The sequence below is a fragment of the Taeniopygia guttata genome, chromosome 28 (genome assembly GCF_048771995.1).
Source record: "Taeniopygia guttata chromosome 28, bTaeGut7.mat, whole genome shotgun sequence".
Lineage (NCBI taxonomy): Eukaryota > Metazoa > Chordata > Aves > Passeriformes > Estrildidae > Taeniopygia > Taeniopygia guttata.
In genome coordinates this window covers 602,586-619,780 of record NC_133053.1, presented here as the reverse complement: position 1 = coordinate 619,780, position 17,195 = coordinate 602,586, and the positions used below count along the sequence as shown (strand labels likewise).

The 17,195-nt window shown below is 51.4% G+C and overlaps 2 protein-coding genes and 1 long non-coding RNA gene across 16 annotated transcripts in view; 1 reads left to right on the top strand and 2 right to left on the bottom strand.

Moving 5' to 3' along the window:
• The window catches only part of CRTC1 (CREB regulated transcription coactivator 1), a 42,395-nt gene extending 34,008 nt beyond the window's left edge, over nt 1-8,387 (top strand). For 5 of the 7 annotated variants that reach the window (XM_030257145.4, XM_030257140.4, XM_030257141.4 and 2 more), the window contains 3 exons: nt 2,977-3,063; nt 5,083-5,263; nt 6,012-8,387. In XM_030257145.4, the coding sequence (XP_030113005.1) occupies nt 2,977-3,063; nt 5,083-5,263; nt 6,012-6,223 (480 nt within the window). In that variant the 3' untranslated portion in view covers nt 6,224-8,387. Of the gene's footprint in view, nt 1-2,976; nt 3,335-3,422; nt 3,987-5,082; nt 5,264-6,011 lie in introns of those variants that run through there. The other 2 variants (XR_012052146.1, XM_030257144.4) reach the window with 2 other exon arrangements.
• A 28-nt stretch (nt 8,388-8,415) lies between these two features.
• On the bottom strand, nt 8,416-12,029 carry LOC140680763 (uncharacterized). Its single transcript, XR_012052147.1, has 2 exons — nt 11,652-12,029; nt 8,416-11,007 (listed from the first exon to the last, which is right to left on the bottom strand). It is a non-coding gene; the product is annotated as an uncharacterized lncRNA (long non-coding RNA).
• A 340-nt stretch (nt 12,030-12,369) lies between these two features.
• Nucleotides 12,370-17,195, bottom strand: part of COMP (cartilage oligomeric matrix protein) — a 32,023-nt gene continuing 27,197 nt past the window's right edge. For all 8 annotated transcript variants that reach the window (XM_072919317.1, XM_072919320.1, XM_072919316.1 and 5 more), the window contains 11 exons: nt 17,070-17,177; nt 16,556-16,715; nt 16,011-16,129; nt 15,725-15,777; nt 15,235-15,428; nt 14,270-14,448; nt 14,062-14,110; nt 13,673-13,869; nt 13,394-13,566; nt 13,083-13,222; nt 12,370-12,943 (listed from right to left, as the gene is read on the bottom strand). In XM_072919317.1, coding sequence (XP_072775418.1) covers nt 12,897-12,943; nt 13,083-13,222; nt 13,394-13,566; nt 13,673-13,869; nt 14,062-14,110; nt 14,270-14,448; nt 15,235-15,428; nt 15,725-15,777; nt 16,011-16,129; nt 16,556-16,715; nt 17,070-17,177 — 1,419 coding nt within the window. In that variant the 3' untranslated portion in view covers nt 12,370-12,896. The remainder of the gene's footprint in view (nt 12,944-13,082; nt 13,223-13,393; nt 13,567-13,672; nt 13,870-14,061; nt 14,111-14,269; nt 14,449-15,234; nt 15,429-15,724; nt 15,778-16,010; nt 16,130-16,555; nt 16,716-17,069; nt 17,178-17,195) is intronic.

The following is a 17,195-nucleotide window of genomic DNA, read 5'->3' as shown; positions in this document are numbered from 1 at the left end:
TTTATGTTGATTTTTTCCCCCCCTTTGATTTCTCAATCACTCTGGCTTGGTTTTGTCCCCACTGGTCAGTCCAAGGACCAGAGCACACACTGGTATGATTTTTCCTGCTGGTTTTATCCTGTAAAAACTTCCTCAAGTTTTACTGTGTTTGACAGGGGCGCCACAACTCTTGAGTGGAGGGCAGAGGATTTATTAGTTCTGCTCTCTGTAGTTTTGGCCTCTTAAATATCCACAGAATTCCTTAGTTTGGCTAAATTAAAACTGAGGTGGATTCGGTGCCGCCAGGAATGGCCCAAAAGCTGCTGGTGGTCACAAACATGAAACGTGGAGAGAAGAAAAACCAGTTTGGAAGGGAAATGGGGGCAGCTCCAGGCAGCAGAATCCCTTGACCTGCCCAGAGTGAAGGCAGATCCCTTCCAACAGCAGAATATCCCACTGTGAGCAGCCTGGCACTGTCAGTGGGGTGCAGTGGCCGGGCAGGTGCCTCCACGTGCTCCTCTTCCTCCCGTGGATTTGGGGTTCCATCCCCACAGTGCCAAAGGGCATTTCCTAAACCACAAACCCGGGCTGTGGTTTGTGTCCCACATCCACCACAGGTTCTTCTCTGTGCTCCCACCTCTCCCAAGCCCCCTGCTCCCGTGTCCCAGCCGTGTGTGTGTGTGTCCCACCAGTGCTCCCAGTCCCCCCAGGACGGGAGAGCTCTGCCTGCCCCCGGCTCTGTGTTTGCATGGCTTCCACCCCAGTGCCTGGGCTGTGCTCCCCTGCTCTCACCCTCATTCCTGTTCCAGTTAGACACAAACATTCCTGCTCTAGTGGCTCTGACCTGGAGAACCTGGTAGGTATTCCTGGCTGGATCATCCCAGCCAGGGATTTGTGCTTTGGGGTTGGTTTTTCCTCACAGGAGATGCTCTGGTGACTCTCCAGTGGTTCTGGAGATGATGTTTGCACAGTGTTGCTCCTGGAGCTGTTGATAAATTATTCTGAGGCTCTGAAGTGTTGAAGGAATGACATTTCCAGTGGGAATTTTGGGTTTCCTTTGGGAATTTCCATGCTCGCAGCTGTAGGAACCAGCACACTTCACAGGAGGAGCAAACCCAGCCTGGGGTTGGGTGGGAGGCTCTGACCTGGACTTGCACGAGCACGTTCTGCTCTCCTCTGACTTACTTCAAAAGTTTTTTGGGATGGAAACAGTGCTTGGTGAAACAAAGATTTTAGGGATTGTCCTCATTTTGGGAATTGTCCTCTCATTCCCGTTCTGTGGAATGAAACCACAGGAGTGAAAGGGACAAAATACCTTGATCCTCTGTGGAACTCTCAAATACACGTTGGATTTTAGTGTTGGTTTTGCTTCCTGTCAAGCCTGTGCCATCCCAAAATTCAGGTTTTCCTTGGAAATGGTTATAAACCATAGGTTGGGCTGGATTTAGATTGGTTAAAAGCCCCCACATTTTATTTAAATTGCTTTAAGTGGTGCTTTGCTTTTCTCTTATCAGCATCTTACCAGTGGCTCTTTGGTGTTTGATCCCTTTTTCCCAGGGGTGTTTGATCCCTTTTTCCTGGGATCCAGCAGCCTCTGGAGCGTTGATGAACAGGTGATAAACTGGAGAAGTTTCCAGTTCCAACCCTCTCCCAGTCCTGGCTGCATGTGGAGCAGGGGTTGTTGGTGGTCTGGCTCTGACAGGCCATCAATGCTCAGGAAAGGGAATCCCAAATCTCCTCCTCAGGTGCATCCAAACCATCCGTGGGGTCTAAAATCCGTGCCTGTTCTGATTCTTCCTAAACTTTCCCTGAATTTCCCATGCTTAGGTTTCTAAGGAGGAAATTTGTGGCCTTCTGCTTTTGCCATGTGGATAAACCAGCAACTGAATTTTGTTTTCCAAGACTGAGACAACCACTCCATGGGAATTGTCTTTTAGAAATGTCCTCTTTGTCAGTTAATGGTTTTTATTTTCAGCTGGAATATCAGAATTTGGGAATTTTAAATCAGGAGTGATGTTGCTGATTTTTATTTGGTATTTTTGATCAGGATGGACATTAAATTCTTGGTCACCTTTAGAATAACTGATAAATGATGGAGAATAACTGAGGGACTGGACAGGGCTGAGGAATTCTTCCTGGAATTCTCACTGAGCTTCCCCCTGACCTTTCCTGCTCTGCAGCTCATGACTTTAAATCGGGAATTTTGCCCTTCGGGGCTGCTGATCCGGTGGGGGGAAATTCCACACAATCCCCCAGAAATCCACAAAATGCCCCAGAAATCACAGTGCTGCTGTCCCTGCCCGTTTCCCAGCGCTCCTTGAGATTCCTGTGGGATTTTCATCATCCTGAGGGGTTCCCTCGTGCTCCGTGAGATTCCTGTGGGATCCTCTGGGTCCTGTGGGATTCCCTTGAGGGCCCCGAGCGATTCCTGCCCACTCCATGCTGATTTCTCTGGAATTCCCAGATTTCTCTGAATTCCCGGATTTCTCCATAACTCCCAGATTTCTCCAAAATTCCCAGATTTCTCCAGAACTCCCAGATTTCTCTGGAATTTCCAGCTTTTTCCAGAACTCCCAGATTTCTCTGGCATCCCCAGTTTTCCCCGCCATCCCTGGTTTTCTCTGAATTCCCAGATTTCCCTTGAACTCCCAGATTTCTCTGGCATCCCCAGGAATCCCAGTTTTTCTCTGCACTCCCAGTTCTCCCCAACATTCCCAGTTGTAGGAATCCCTGTTTTTCTCTGCACTCTTAGTTTTCCCCCAGCATTCCCGGTTTTGTAGGAATCCCAGTTTTTCTCTGCACTCCCATTTCCCCCAACGTTCCCCGTTTTGTAGGAACCCCAGTTTTTCTGTGCACTCCCGGTTCCCCCCAGCATTCCCCGTTTTCTAGGAACCCCAGTTTTTCTGTGCACTCCCGGTTCCCCCGGCGTTCCCGGTTTTTCCCGGTATTCCCGGTTTCCCCGGGGTCTCGCAGCATGCCGCCTCTGTTTTGTTGCAGCATTCTTCCATGCTGGGCAGTGTTTTTGGGGACTCCTATTATGAGCAGCAGCTGACAGCTAGGCAGGCTAATGCCCTCTCCCACCAGGTGAGCAAATCCACCCCGCCTCCAATTAACCCCAATTAATTAACAACTCCGTTAATTCGTCACCTCCCGTCCGTCCTGTCCACCCGCAGTTTTCACGTTTTGTTTTTTTTTTATTTTGCTTTGTTTCTTGTTTTGTTTGGTTTCCCTCCCCTCTCCTTGTCCCATCCCACGCAGGTGTTCTGCCAAAAAAATTGGGAGATCAATTTAAAAAGATGTGTTATAATGGAGGTTTTAAAATGAGAGATTAATTAAAAAATGTGTAATAATAGAGGTTTTAAAATGGGAGATCAATTAAAAAAATGTATAATAATCAAGCTTTTAAAATGGGAGATCAGTTAAAAAAATGTGTAATAATGGAGGTTTTAAAATGGGAGAGTATAATAATGAAGGTTTAAAATGGGAGATCAATTTAAAAATATTTAATAATCAAACTTTTAAAATGGGAGATCAATTAAAAATATATATTTAATAATGAAGCTTTTTAAATGAGAGATCAATTTAAAAATTCATCTATAATGTTGACTATTTAATATTGTCTATTATTTATTATTTAACATTTAATATTCATAATTAATATTTAATAAAATACGGAATATTGAAAATTGATCTATAATAATGAAGCTTTTACAATGGGAGATCAATTTAAAAATATAATAATGGAGGTTTTAAAATGGGAGATCAATTTAAAAAATGTATAAAAAGGAAAAATAATGAAATATGAAAGAGGAAAAAGAGTGAATATTTTTGTATGAAAATCCATTTTGAAAAGGAAAAACAAGGATATGAAATTTTTAAATTATGGAAAAGAAATTTTTAAAATATGGAATACTGTAAAAAGGAAAAATAATGAAATTTGAAAGAAGAAAAATACTGAGATTTTAAAATAGTGAAAATTCATTTTAAGAAGGAAAAATAAGAAGAAACTTAAAGTAATGAAAACTTTAAAAGGAAACATAGTGACATTTGAAATAGGAAAAATACTGAATATCTCTAAGTAATGACAATTTGTTTTTACAAGGAAAAATAATCAAAATGTGTTTTTAAATAATGAGAATCAACTTTAAAAAATAAAAAGGAAAAACAAATTTTTTTAAATAATGAATTTTTTAATGAAAATTTTATCAAGGAAAAGTATGAAATTAAATTTAAAAATTACAAACCAAGAATTCTAAAATAATGAAAATAATTCTGACAAAATTTAAGATACTGAAAATTTTTTAAATGAAACATCATGGGAATACATTGAAGAGTGAAAAGAATGAAATATTTCAATCTCCACATTTCTGGCTGGAGTTGCAGTTGGGAAGGATTCCCTTGTCAGGATTGACTCAGGAATCTGGGAATAATCCGTGGCTGGCTTAATTTGGGAATAATCAGACCCTCCCTTGGTTTGGCCAACCAGAGCATGGATTCATTAAATCATCGGATTTAATTCTGGAATTAAATTAATGACATTATGGAATACTTAACCTGGGATGTGTCCTGGAGGGAATTCTGCTGGGCAGAGACCTCAGGGCCAGCCTGAATTCCCTTTATTTCCTTTTCAGAGCATGGATTAGTTAAATTATTGGATTTAATTCTGGAATTAAATTCACTAAATTACGGAGTACTTAACCTGGGATGTGTCCTGGAGGGAATTCTGCTGGGCAGAGACCTTGGGGCCAGCCTGAATTCTCTTTCAGAGCGTGGATTAGTTAAATTATTGAGTTTAATTCTGGAATTAAATTAATGAAATTATCGAATACTTAACCTGGGAAGTGTCCTGGAGGGAATCCTGCTGGGCAGAGACCCCGGGGTGAGCCCGAATTCCCTTTATTTCCCCCTGAACCTCCCTTTTCCTCTGTTGCCCGTCCCGTGCCCGGTTTGGCTCGTGCCTCCCCTCCCGAGCGGGGCCGGGGCCCAGCGCCCCGTTTGGAGCGAGGAAAGATGAATTTGTTTGCTGTCTGTCTGTCCTGGAGCGTGTCCTCGTCCCCCGTCCCTGCCAGGGCTGCCCGTTAACCCTTGGTGTGTCCCCTGCAGCTGGAGCAGTTCAACATGATCGAGAACGCCATCAGCTCCAACAGCCTCTACAGCCCCTGCTCCACCCTCAACTACTCGCAGGCTGCCATGATGGGACTGACGGGCAGCCACGGCAGCCTGCAGGACTCGCAGCAGCTCAACTACTCCAGCCACAGCAACATCCCCAACATCATCCTGACAGGTAACCCCCTGCCCGGCCCCGTGTGCGCCGCGGCGTGGGGGTCCGGGTGTCGGGGTGACCCCCGGAGAGTAAAACTCCTCATTTCCCAGCCTGCAGCCAAAGGAGTCTGAATGTGCAGGGTCGGCTTCTCAAGGCTTTTATTTTCCTTATCTAGAACATTTTTTCTCTGCCCTGCTGAGCTCTGGCCAGCAGCTCGGCCATGGCATTCTGTCTGCTCAGGGCATTTTATACTAAAATTTACATACTTTATTTACACTAAAATTTCACATTTTATACCCAAAACCACCTGTGCTATATTTACAATAACGTGCCAATATCAATCACTTATGTTGGGTAGTGTGTCTCTACCTTAAACCAACAGAAAAGTGTCACCAGCACAGCAAGGCATGGAGGGCAAAGAGAAGGAAAATGAGAAGAAGGCCAGGACATGCCCAATCCATCTTCTCCCCTCAAACCCCATTCTAAAAACCCCAAAGTTCTACTTTTTCACCCTGTGAAAACCAGGGATTGCTGATAGGAATGGTGGAAATGGAGGTTATTCCTCCTAAAGCTGAGGGAGAGAAAAGGCTCCAGTTACACTAAATTTTGGGTTGTGTTTGGTGGCTCGGAGATGCCGTGAGGAATCAGAAATGTGATGGAGGGTGGATGTTCCTCACCTGAGAGTTCCATAAACATCTCCAGGGTTTGTGGGAGCTGTTTTCTGAGCTCCACACTGGTGTTTGACCCCTGTATGTTCTGTCCCCTGCAGTGACAGGAGAATCCCCCCCCAGCTTATCAAAAGAACTGACCAGCTCCTTGGCAGGAGTGGGGGACGTCAGCTTCGACACGGATTCCCAGTTCCCTCTGGATGAACTCAAAATTGACCCTTTGACCCTGGATGGACTGCACATGCTCAACGACCCCGACATGGTCCTCACCGACCCCGCCACAGAGGACACGTTCCGCATGGACCGGCTGTGACCCGCCGCCAGCTCCGCAGGACCTGGGAGGCTCCGGCCCGTCCCAGAGGGTCCATCCCGGCCCGGAGGGTCCATCCTGTTCCAGAGGGTCTGTCCCATCCCGGAGGGTCTGTCCCACCCTGGAGGGTCTGTCCCACCCCGGCGGGTCCGTCCCACCCCGGAGGGAGAGCTGCTCCGTGTCCCCTGTACAATGAGTAACCACAGCTTGTTGTTCTGAGCTTGCCGCGCTGCCGAGCCCCCGTCCCCGTGGCGCCCAGCGATGTCACCCCCGAGCCGCTGTTGCCGTCCAGTCCAGCAGTGAGGAGTTGTCCGGTTTTCCCTGGTTTTTTTCCCCGGTTTTTCCCATCGGTTTTCCTCTCCAGAGCCGCCCTTTCCCCCAGCAGAGCTCTGGCGGGGCCGTGCCCGCGTCCCCTGGCACCCGAGGGGCTTTGGGCAGCGGGGCAGGGGCAGGAGGTGCCACAGAGCCCCTCTGGGGTCGGGCTGGGGCCGTGCCCCCTCCTCCTGCTGCCCTGGGGAGCAAATCCCTGTCCTGCCGCCGTCCCTGCAGCTGGGGCTGCGCTCTGGGACACCGGCGTTGTCCCCACCTGTGTCCCCACCTGTGTCCCTTCAGGGCCCTGCCTGTCCCCACCTGTGTCCCACCCTCTTGTCCCTCCCTCCTGCCCCGGCCATCCCGGCACAGCGGAGCCGCCGCCGGCCACCACTCCCAAAAATCCACTTTAAACACTATTTTTTCCAAGCTTTTTATGTTTTTGTTTTGTTAAGTTTTGGGGTTTTTTTTTTTAAATATATATGTAATATATATCTATTTCTATATATGGCTACATATATAGAGAGCATTTCTGAGCACACATGAAAATTCTATAATTCATTACTTGATTAGACAGAGGATCAGAACATCTTAAAGCAGCTAAAAAGAAATAGAGACTAACCTGCATAATCCTAATTTTTACTTTGTCAGTGATTCCTGGGCAACAGGAATGGCATTTCCATAGCAATGCCAGGCTCGTAGAATCATGATTTTTTAATTTTTTATTCTTATTCATTACTTATTCTGTTACTTATTTATGATTTTTTTTTGTCGTTGTTGTTTTAATTTCTTTTTTTAAAATTTTATTTAAATATTTGGATATTAGGAAAGTAGCTCAACTACATACAGCCAATGGAAGCACTCTACATAATATTTGTACAGTACTTTTTTTTTGTGGTTTTATTCCAGAAATATATTATATATATTATATATGTACGTATTTTTAAACTAACTGGAATTTTAAACAGATGGAATAAGCAGGAATAAGGAAGCCTAAGGCAAGTTTAGATGTTTTCCTTTGGAATAGGCAAAATAGAGTGGTTGGAACTTAAAAATTCCTTCATTCACCTGAGGGGAAAAAATCTCTTGCTCCACAATGACCAGGATTGAATCCTCCAAAAATCTGTTTAATTAAATGGAGAATTGATCATTTTGGATGGTCCTTGTGAATATTTTGTGCTGCAAATTTAAAAAAAAAGAAAAATCCCCAAAATCCCATGCAGATTGCTCAGGCTGGGAATTGGGGGTTTCACTCTGGCTGGCTGGAAGGTGATCCCAGGTTTGTGGGAATGAATGAAATTAAAGGGCGCTGCTGGAACATCCTCATTCCACTGGGATCTGCATGGGGAACGGCAGGAATTAATCAGGAATGAACAGGGTTTGGAGTCATTCATTAATTAACTAATTAACTCACCCCAGGGCGAGCTGCTCCTGGAGGGGGAGGCGCCTCCAGCCGGGGCTGGGAGCAGGATTTTGGGGATTCCGTTCCCTCAGATCCCATCCCACCGCTGGGGTTTGTTCAGCCCTCCTGCCCCGCCTGGATTTTCCTTCTGCCTCCAGCCCAAGGAAATCCCAGCCCTGGCACTCCCAATCCCAAAGCTTCTCCTCTTTGGGGACAACACTGGCTGCTCTTAACGAGTTCCCCTGCAATTAATGAGAGTCCCCTGCAATTAATGACCTTCACTGCTGAGTTCTAATGAGTTATACCAAGTTTCTGTGTGCTTCCAGAAATCGGGGTGGGATTCCTGCCTGCTCTGCTGAGCAGGAGCAGGTCAGGATCTCCCAGCCCCAGGCATCCCCTCGCCTTCTGTGCCATTTGTTGACCATTTGCACTAAAAATGTGGAATTTTTTCTTGGCTTCCCTGTGTCTTTTTGGTTTTCTTTGGTTTTTGGGGTTTTTTTTTGTTTGTTTGTTTGTTTTAATTTTATCCTTCTCCACGCCCTGCAGAGGTTTCCCCGCATCTCTTGGGAATGTTTTGGGATTTTTGGCAGGGTTTGAGCTCGGTAGGACAGGTTCACTCCTGCTGGCTCCTTGCTGATCCCTGATGCTGTTTCAGTGAAGGGAGGAGATAAAAGGCAGCTCAAAGAGGAGGAAGCCTGGAAAGAACAGGAGGAATTTGGGCCCAGCTGCCGGGAGCCCTTGGCTGCAGGTGCAGGGAGAGCTTGGTGCAGCTCCCGGAGCTCCGTGGGGCGATTCCTGCTGGAATGACTCCGTGCTCGTGCAGTCCTTGGCTGGGCTGGGTTTGCCACGCCAGGGGCACTCCGAGGGAGCAGCCAGCAGGAGCTGGACTTCCCAGATTTCTGACTCCCTGTGTAAATAAGAGCTCTTTGTTTCTTAGACTTGTAAGTAGACCTTGAAAATCGCCTTAATTTCAAACTAACACACCTTGGATGCAACTGTCACAGTTAGGGACCCTCCAGCTGGGAGAAATGCAGGTTTAATCCCTCGGGAGAGGGAAGGAGCTGGGATGGGTGGCAGGATGGGCTCCAGCTGTGGCCAGGGAGAAGCTGCTTCTCATCCCGACCCCGTGAGATCCAGGGATTCCAGCAGCTCCTGCCTTTCCCTTCCCCCAGGGGAACCTTTCATGTGGGAGCTGCCCCAGAGGATTCCCCCTTTCTCACTCCTTCAAATTCCAGTTTTTGTGGCATCAGGCTGATCTGGAAGCAAACCCCAGTGTTCCCAGAACAAAAAATCTGCTTTTATTTCCAATGTAACAACCCTGTTCTCGTTTCAGTGTGTGGGGCTCCCTCCCCACGGTGGGAGCAGAAAGGGAAAGCCATCACTTAGCAAAGAAAAAAACAAACCAAGGAGAAAATGGTGTTAATGGCTGTTCTTGATACGTTTGGGTTCAGTGGTGGTGAAGCTGTCTGGTGTCCCAGGGGTGACTGTCCCACCCTCCCTCCTGGTCCCCCCTCCCTCCCGCCGTGTTTTTCTATCTCCATAAGGAATTAACCCCAATTCCCAAGCTAGACTGTTGCATTTGCCAATACAATGGGGAAGAGCAGGAATAAACCCTCGGTGCACCCAAAACTGTGATTTTTTCCAGCAGCCAGCCCAGCCCTGGCTGGGGGAGGCTCTTTCCCTGTACATAATTCCCCCTCTGGGCGTGCGTGACCGGCCCGGCTCCCACGGCTTCTGCATGGCAGGGAGCGCTTGCCAGCCCCCCCCGTGCCCACGCAGCCTGGGCTGGGCTCTGCCCCCGGGGCTGATTTTCCATTTTCCAGAGGGGAAAACCTCTCCAGGAAGGGCCGCCGATGGCCTCGGCAGCCGCCGGCTCCGCGCCCCTTCGCGGCCCCCGCAGAGGTTTCGTGGATTATTCGGCGAATTCGATTTTGGGAGCGCTCATGGTGAACCTTCAGCTCAGAGGGAGGTTGGGTTTGATGGTCCTGGAAGTCTTTTCCAACCTTGATTTGGTTGTTCCATCCCAACCTGGATTCCAGAATTCTTTTCCAACATTAATTTGCTTTTTCTTCTCCCACCTGGATTCGGTTGTTCTTTTCCAACCCTAATCTGGTGATTCTTTTCCAAACTCGATTCAGGTTCTTTTCCAGCCTTAATTCAGTGATTCTTTCCCAGCCCTGATTCAGTGGCTCTTTCCCAACCTCAATTCCATGATTCCAAGACCAAAAGCTGCCCTGAGTTTATCTAAAAGCATTTTACCTAAATTTCCCTCAAAAGCGAGCCCTCGGACCTAATACCTTGAATTTCTGCCAAGACAACAACTGAGGCTGAGCTGCTCCCTTGAGGAAAGCCCCTGGAAAGCCCCTCTGGACAGGAAGGAAGCAGGAAGGCCCCTCCTCCCCCGCAGATCCCGACCTTGGCTGTTTTTTCGGGAGAAACCCCAAAACCAGCGCGTTTATTCCTCGGAGCAACGGCCCCCCCGTCACTGTGATGGCAATGTGAAAGCGCAGGTAGCCTTTGTTACGTGTCTCTGTCCTTTTTAAAAAACAACCAGGAAAAAGAAAAAACCCAAAAAAAACCCTCCTTCCCTCTTAGAATTAAACTTTGTAGTGTTCCTGTTCTTTGTATTTTGAGTTGCATCTTATTTATACGGCGCAGTGTAGGCATGGATTGCATGTCGGTTTTCTATGCGGGCACCACGACATTCTGACTGTGTATTATAAATCATTTTTACCTTTTTAAACAGGGAGAAAAAAAAAAAACAAAAACCAACAAAACAAACAAAAAAAATAACAACAACACAACAGAATCATTGTGTGGAATTTCTATACTGCAAAGCCAAACACTACATGGAGTCCTCTCTTGGTTTGTGTTATTTATTTTCCGAGGCGGTTGGGGCGGGCGGGGGGCGGGCGGAGCCGTGTGTGCGTTGCCTTATGTGGGCTTGACCAATTTTATCAAAATAAAGGCCTGAAGGGGTAAAATCCGCTGGCTCTTGTCTTCAGGGGGTGGAGGGGTGGGATGGGAGAAGTGTGGAAAAAAGGGAGAGAATCCTGTGGGAAAAAGGGAGAGAAACCTGTGGAAAAAATGGAGAGAATCCTGTGGGAAAAAGGGAGAGAATCCTGTGGGAAAAAGGGAGAGAAATCTGTGGGAAAAAGGGAGCAGGTCCTGTGGAAAAAAGGGAGAGGATCCCATGGAAAAAAAGGGAGAGGATCCCAAAGGCAGCTGGGCCCTGTGGGATTTACTGCTGGGAGTGAAGAGCAGGGGGTTGAGTTTGAATCGTAGAATTCCAACCTTGGAATCCTTGGATATCCTCAGGTGGGTTTGGGACGTCCCCAGGTGGGTTTGGGACATCCCCAGGTGGGTTTGGGACGTCCCCAGGTGGGTTTGCGATGTGCCCAGACCCTCCCTGGAGCTGTTCCAGGCTCTGCCACCTCCATGGGAAGTTCTCCCCTGTGGAGGTGGAACTTCGGGAGTGTTGTGGGGACACTCCAGAGCCGTGGTGGCCCTGGGGACAGGGACAGGGACAAGGCAAGGACAGGGACAGGCAGCTCTGAGGGCCCGGCCATGCTGGTGGCTTTGGGTCACACCTAAAACTTTCCTCTTCAGACAATTTGTGGGTGATTTCATTGATTTATGCAAACAAACCCTGCTCAGTGCAGCAGCAGGGGCACAGAGAGGCAGGAAAATCTGTCCCTGTGCCAGCAAAGATTTACTTACTGTGTTTTTCTCTGGGTAAAGTGGAAAACCGACGTTGGCTTTAAGTGTTTGCGACCAGACCTGATGTGAAAACGCAGCTCAGCTCCGTGTGCATCCTCTCCCACCTTGACTTTTTTGTGCGAAGGCTTCTTTGTCTTTGTATCTTTGCATTCCTTGTAAAGGAAACGGAATAAAAGTTGAAATGTTTTTGCCTCTGGCTGCTCAGCTTTTTGTTTCACTTGTTGTCGGTTTGGTGGGGGTTCAGTGTCGATAAGGAAATGGCAAAATCAGATTATTTTGGTTGAAAACTGAACTGGGGACTCTTCAAGGGGAAACTGCAGCTGCTCTAAAACCTTGTGAGGTCTGAATTCAAACTGTCCCCAGAATGTTCCCTGGGGCTGGGTTACCTGGCAGGGACAGGGATTTGAGGCTTCCCAGGTTTCAGCTGTGGAAACCTCTCGCAGCAGGGCCAGGAGCATTTTCCCAGCTCCTCGGCTGTTTGTGCAGCCCTGGCACGGTGACACACCCAGCACGAAGCTTTAATTTGTTGTTCCAGCAAGAACCAGGGCTGAGGAGAGGGAGATTCTTGAGGAAAAGGCACCTCCATGCATCGGCATTTCCAGGAAAATTCCCAATCCAGCCCCGGGCTCTCTCAGCCCCACTGAGCTCAGCCCTGCAGGGTTCCTCCCTTCCACCTCTGCAAGGGAAAAGCTTCAGAAGAGTGGAGAGAACACACACGTGACCAAGGAGAAATCTAGAATTTATTATCCAGCATTCCAAGTGTTCCTTTTCCAACATTCCAGAGCAAAGATTCTCTCCTTAAAGTGCTTTTTCATTTATTAAAGTGAGCAACTTGTACCGAGGCTGCTCCGCGCGTCCCTCCCAGACTCGTGCTGAGTTTGCTTTGCAGCAGGTCTTGAAAAGGAAAACAACACTGACACTCTGGAGCCTTGGAGCAGGGAGAAGATTCCTGGGAATCATCCACGCCAAACCTTCTCCAACCATCGCAGCTGCTGCAGGCAGCTCCCAGCGCGGCCCTGAGCAGGGCCTGCAGCAGCTCCGCTTCTGGTCACACTCCCTGTCTCCACCTCTGCCCCTCCCAGAGGATCTGTGGAGCGTTTTCAGGGATCTGCTGGTGGGGAAGGGGAGCTGGAGGCCGTGGGGGCGCTGGGAGGTGCTGACAGCTCTCGGGGCAGATTCCAGAGCGGGAGCGGGCGGGCGAGCACGGAGGGAAGCAGGACGGGCTGCGGGGACGCTCCGTGGGGATTAGTCCTGCTGGAACCGGAACGTCTCGTAGTCCTCTGGGATGGTGTCTGAGCAGCAAAGCAAAGAGAGATCAGGGGCAGGAACAGCAGGGAAGAATGGACTCGGGTCCTGTGTGCTGCCCCTGTGCAGGCGTCCACGTGAACGACTGGAAAATGGAGAACTCCGAGTCTGCCTTCCCGAACTCACCGTTGCAGCGGTAGCGGAGGTTGGACCAGATGATGTTCTCCTGGGAGAAGCAGAAGACCCCGAGGCGTCCCCCTCTCATGGTGGTGTCCACGACAACCCCAGTGTCTGCCACGACCTCGGGGCCCTCGTAGAACCGAGCCCTGCAGGGGAACAAGGCAGGGAGTGGCAGGAGCTGCCCCGGCCCCGGGGATGCTCCGTCCCTGGGGGCACCCAGGGGACAGCGGAGGTGTCCCTGCCCAGGGGTGAGTTCCCTCCCAGAGCCATTCTGGGGCTGCTTTTCCTGCTGGGAAGGGTCCTGCCCTGAGCCTCACCTGATGTAGCCGACCTGGGGCCGGTGCTGCAGGAACCAGCGGTACGAGGTCTTGTCCTTCCAGCCGGAATTCCGGGGGTCCTTCCAGAGCAGCTTCACCTGGTCCGTGGTGTCTCCCGTGTGCCACAGGGAGTTCCTGAGGTACTCCCCAGGGCCGGTTTTGGATTTCACTGCCTGGGACAGAGGAGAGTCTGCTCGATGTGTGCAGGGACGATTCAACACAGCTGCTTATCCCAAGGCAAAAACCCAGCAGGGAATTCCTTTTGCAGGGTCCCCTTACCTTCAGCTGAATCCCGGGCTCTGCCACGGCCCGGAAGGGGTTGGCCTGCCAGTAGGTCTGTTCCATCTGCTTCCACATCACCACGTAGAAGCTGGAGCTGTCCTGGTAGCCGAAGATGAACCCGGCGTAGTCGTCGTCCGTGGCCGTGTTGACGTGGAAGGTGCCCTCGAAGTCCACCCCGTTAAAGGCCGTGTACCCTGTCAGGGGCAGCAGAACAGAGACTGCATTCAGGGCAGAACAGAGCCAGGACTCGGCTGGGGAGGGGGATTTTGCCAGGGGGAATCTGGACTCCGTGCACTACAGGAACCAGTGGATGGAGTCATTAAGCAGTGGCTGATCAAAGCTGCGTGGAGTGATGATTTCCCAAAGGGAAAAGGAAAATTCCTCACCTACAGCCAGGCCAGGGTCACTGTTCATGGTCTGGACAATCTCCATGCCCTGGGAAAGAGGAATTGTGACTCTTTGGTGCAATTGCAGACACACCAAACTCCCTCTTGTGCCGCTCCAGGGCTGCGACTCCGGGATTTGGGCACTGCAGAACCACGGAGGCTTTTAGGGAAAAGCCTCCAGGGTGGCTCCCAGCTGGGCTCTCCCTACCTGGTTGAGGACGATCCAGTTGGGGTCAATCTGAGCGTCCCCCTCGGGGTCCAGCACCACGGTCTGGAAGGCCCTGAAGTCGGTGAGTGTCACCTCGGCGTTCTCGGGGCAGACATCGATCCTGTCGATCACCATGTCCCTGTCGAAGTCATCCTCACACAGGTTCCCCACGCCGTCCCCTGGGCACGAGGAGGAGGAGGAGGAGGAGGAAGGAGCCTGGAGCAGCAGCTCCTGCCCTGGCTTTGCTCAGCCTCGGCAGCACCAGCTGAGGGCACCAAAGGAATTGCGACGCCCCGGGCAGCTGCAGAGAAACCTGGAGGCTTCTCCTGCTGGTAGAGAAACCCCCAAACCCCGGCGCTTCTGGGAGAGAGATCCTGACCCCAAACATGATCCTAAACGTGATCCTAAACACGATCCCAAACATGATCCCAAATATGATCCTTAATGTGACCCCACACGTGATCCTAAACGTGACCCCCAACATGACCCCAAACACGACCCCAGACATGATCCTTAACGTGTTCCCAAATGTGACCCCAAACCTGATTCCAAGCATAGTCCCAAACCTAGTCCCAGACATGATCCCAGACCTGATCCCAGACATGACTCCAAACCTGACCCCAAACCTGACCCCAAACCTGACCCCAAACCTGACCCCAAACCTGGCCCCAAACCTGGCCCCAAACCTGACCCCAAACCTGACCCCAAACCTGGCCCTAGACCTGAACCCAGACCTGACCCCAAACCTGGTCCCAGACCTGACCCCAAACCTGGTCCCAGACCTGGTCCCAGACCTGACCCCAAACCTGGTCCCAAACCTGACCCCAAACCTGGCCCCCGCTGGCACTGAGGACAGCTGCCAGCGGCCCAGGCCTGGCACCGGTCAGTCCCGGGAACACCCGAATGGATTCCCGCGGATCCCGGAGCGATCCCAGGGGAGCCGTGGGGCTCAGCTCGGCCCTCACCATCCGAGTCCTCCTGGGTGGGGTTGGGCACCAGCCGGCAGTTGTCGGGCCCCGGGGGCCTGAAGTCGGGGACGCCGTCGTCGTCGTCGTCCTCGTCGCACTCGTCGCCCAGCCCGTCGCCGTCCGTGTCCAGCTGCGAGCTGTTGGGCACCGTGGGGCAGTTGTCCCGCGAGTCCTGGTGCCCGTCCCCGTCGCTGGGGAGAGGGGACAGGGATGGGGACGTCACCCACGGGTGCCAGCACGGGAACTCCCCGGGGCTGGCACCCGCAGCCAGTTCAGGGCTGGCTCGGGGATGTTCCTGCTGAGCACGGGCAGCTCTGGCAGCGCTCCTTCCTTCCAGTGGTCACTTTTTGTGAGGGCTGGAGAAAATTCCACCTCTAAAGCTCCGTTTCTTATAAGATGAGGCCAAGCCGGGTTGTCACAGCCCTTTGGTCCCTTCACCCCCAGGATTTCAGGCAAATAAATCGAATTTGGAATTTCTGCAGCTCACCTGTCCTGGTTGGTGTCACAGACATCCCCCACCAGATCGTGGTCAGTGTCTTTCTAGAAAAATAAAGGAAGAACAATTTCCATTTTCCAGAGGAAAAGGCAAGGGAGAGAACAGAGCGCCGCCAACAGCAGGAGAGTTTCTGTGGGAATTTTTGGGGGGATTCTGAAGAATTCCAGCAGTGGGACCGGGCAGGAAGTTGGCAGCTGGAATTGTCACCTGGGCAGTGACGCGGGCACGGCCGGGGTGACAGGGATGGCCCTGCAGGACTCACACTGGGGCTCTGTACCTGGTCAGGGTTGCTGAGGGTGGGGCAGCTGTCACAGGCGTCCCCCACGCCGTCCCCGTCCCCGTCCCTCTGGTCAGGGTTGGGCACTCTCCTGCAGTTGTCCATGGAGTTTTTGATCCCTGGAAAACAGGGGAGAGTGGATCCACAGAAATCCAGGGGGGTGAATTCACGGTAAAGCAACGATTTCAGGATTTGGGGGTGCTGTTTGCTGGGATTCCTGGCTGCTGGGAGCAGCTTTTGTGCAAACTGTGATCAGCTCCGTTTCCAAAGCCAGCAGGTTTGTCCCCACCCCAGGGGACAGCCCTGACCCCCCCAGCCTGGAGCAGGAGCTGCTGGCAGCTTGGAGACTCCCCAGTTTCTCCCCTAAAAGGCAGCACAAGGCAGCCAGGACGTGGCTGGGTGTGAGTGTGGACAGTAAAGTGATGATAAACCCAAGGCTGAGCAGCGCCCTGAGGGGCTGAGCCCGGGGGCACTGCCCGCTTTGTCACCCAGGACGGAGCTGGCCGGTGCCAGCGGGCTCAGCCCGGGCCCTGCCCCGCTCTCACCGTCCCCGTCCATGTCCTCGTCGCACTCGTCGCCCCGGCCGTCGCCGTCGATGTCCCTCTGGTCGTTGTTCTTCACCTGCCGGCAGTTGTCACACGCGTCCCCAAAGTTGTCCTTGTCGGCGTTGCGCTGGTCGGCGTTCCTCGTGTACACACAGTTGTCCTGCAGGACAGGGACAGGGGCTGGGGACAGGGGCTGGGGACAGGGGCCGGGGACAGGGGGCAGGGGACAGGGGGCAGGGGCTGGGGACACGGGGCTGGGGACATGGGCTGGGAATTCCATGGGGACTCCTGAATTCCCACCGGGATGCCCTGAATTGCCACTGGAACCCCCTGAACTCCCACCGGGACCCCTGAATTCACACTGGGACCCCTGAATTCCCACCGGGACCCCTGAATTCCCACCGGGACCCCCTGAACTCCCACCGGGACCCCTGAATTCACACTGGGACCCCTGAATTCCCCCTGCAGGTGCTGCTGCCCTGCAGGAGCCCGGCGGGGCCGGCAGAACCCCAACCTCAGCGTTCGGGATCCCGTCTCCGTCGGCATCATCGTCGCAGGCGTCGCCGATGCCGTCCCGGTCCGCGTCCTCCTGGCCCGAGTTGGGCACGGTCATGCAGTTATCCTGCCGGGACAGAGGCAC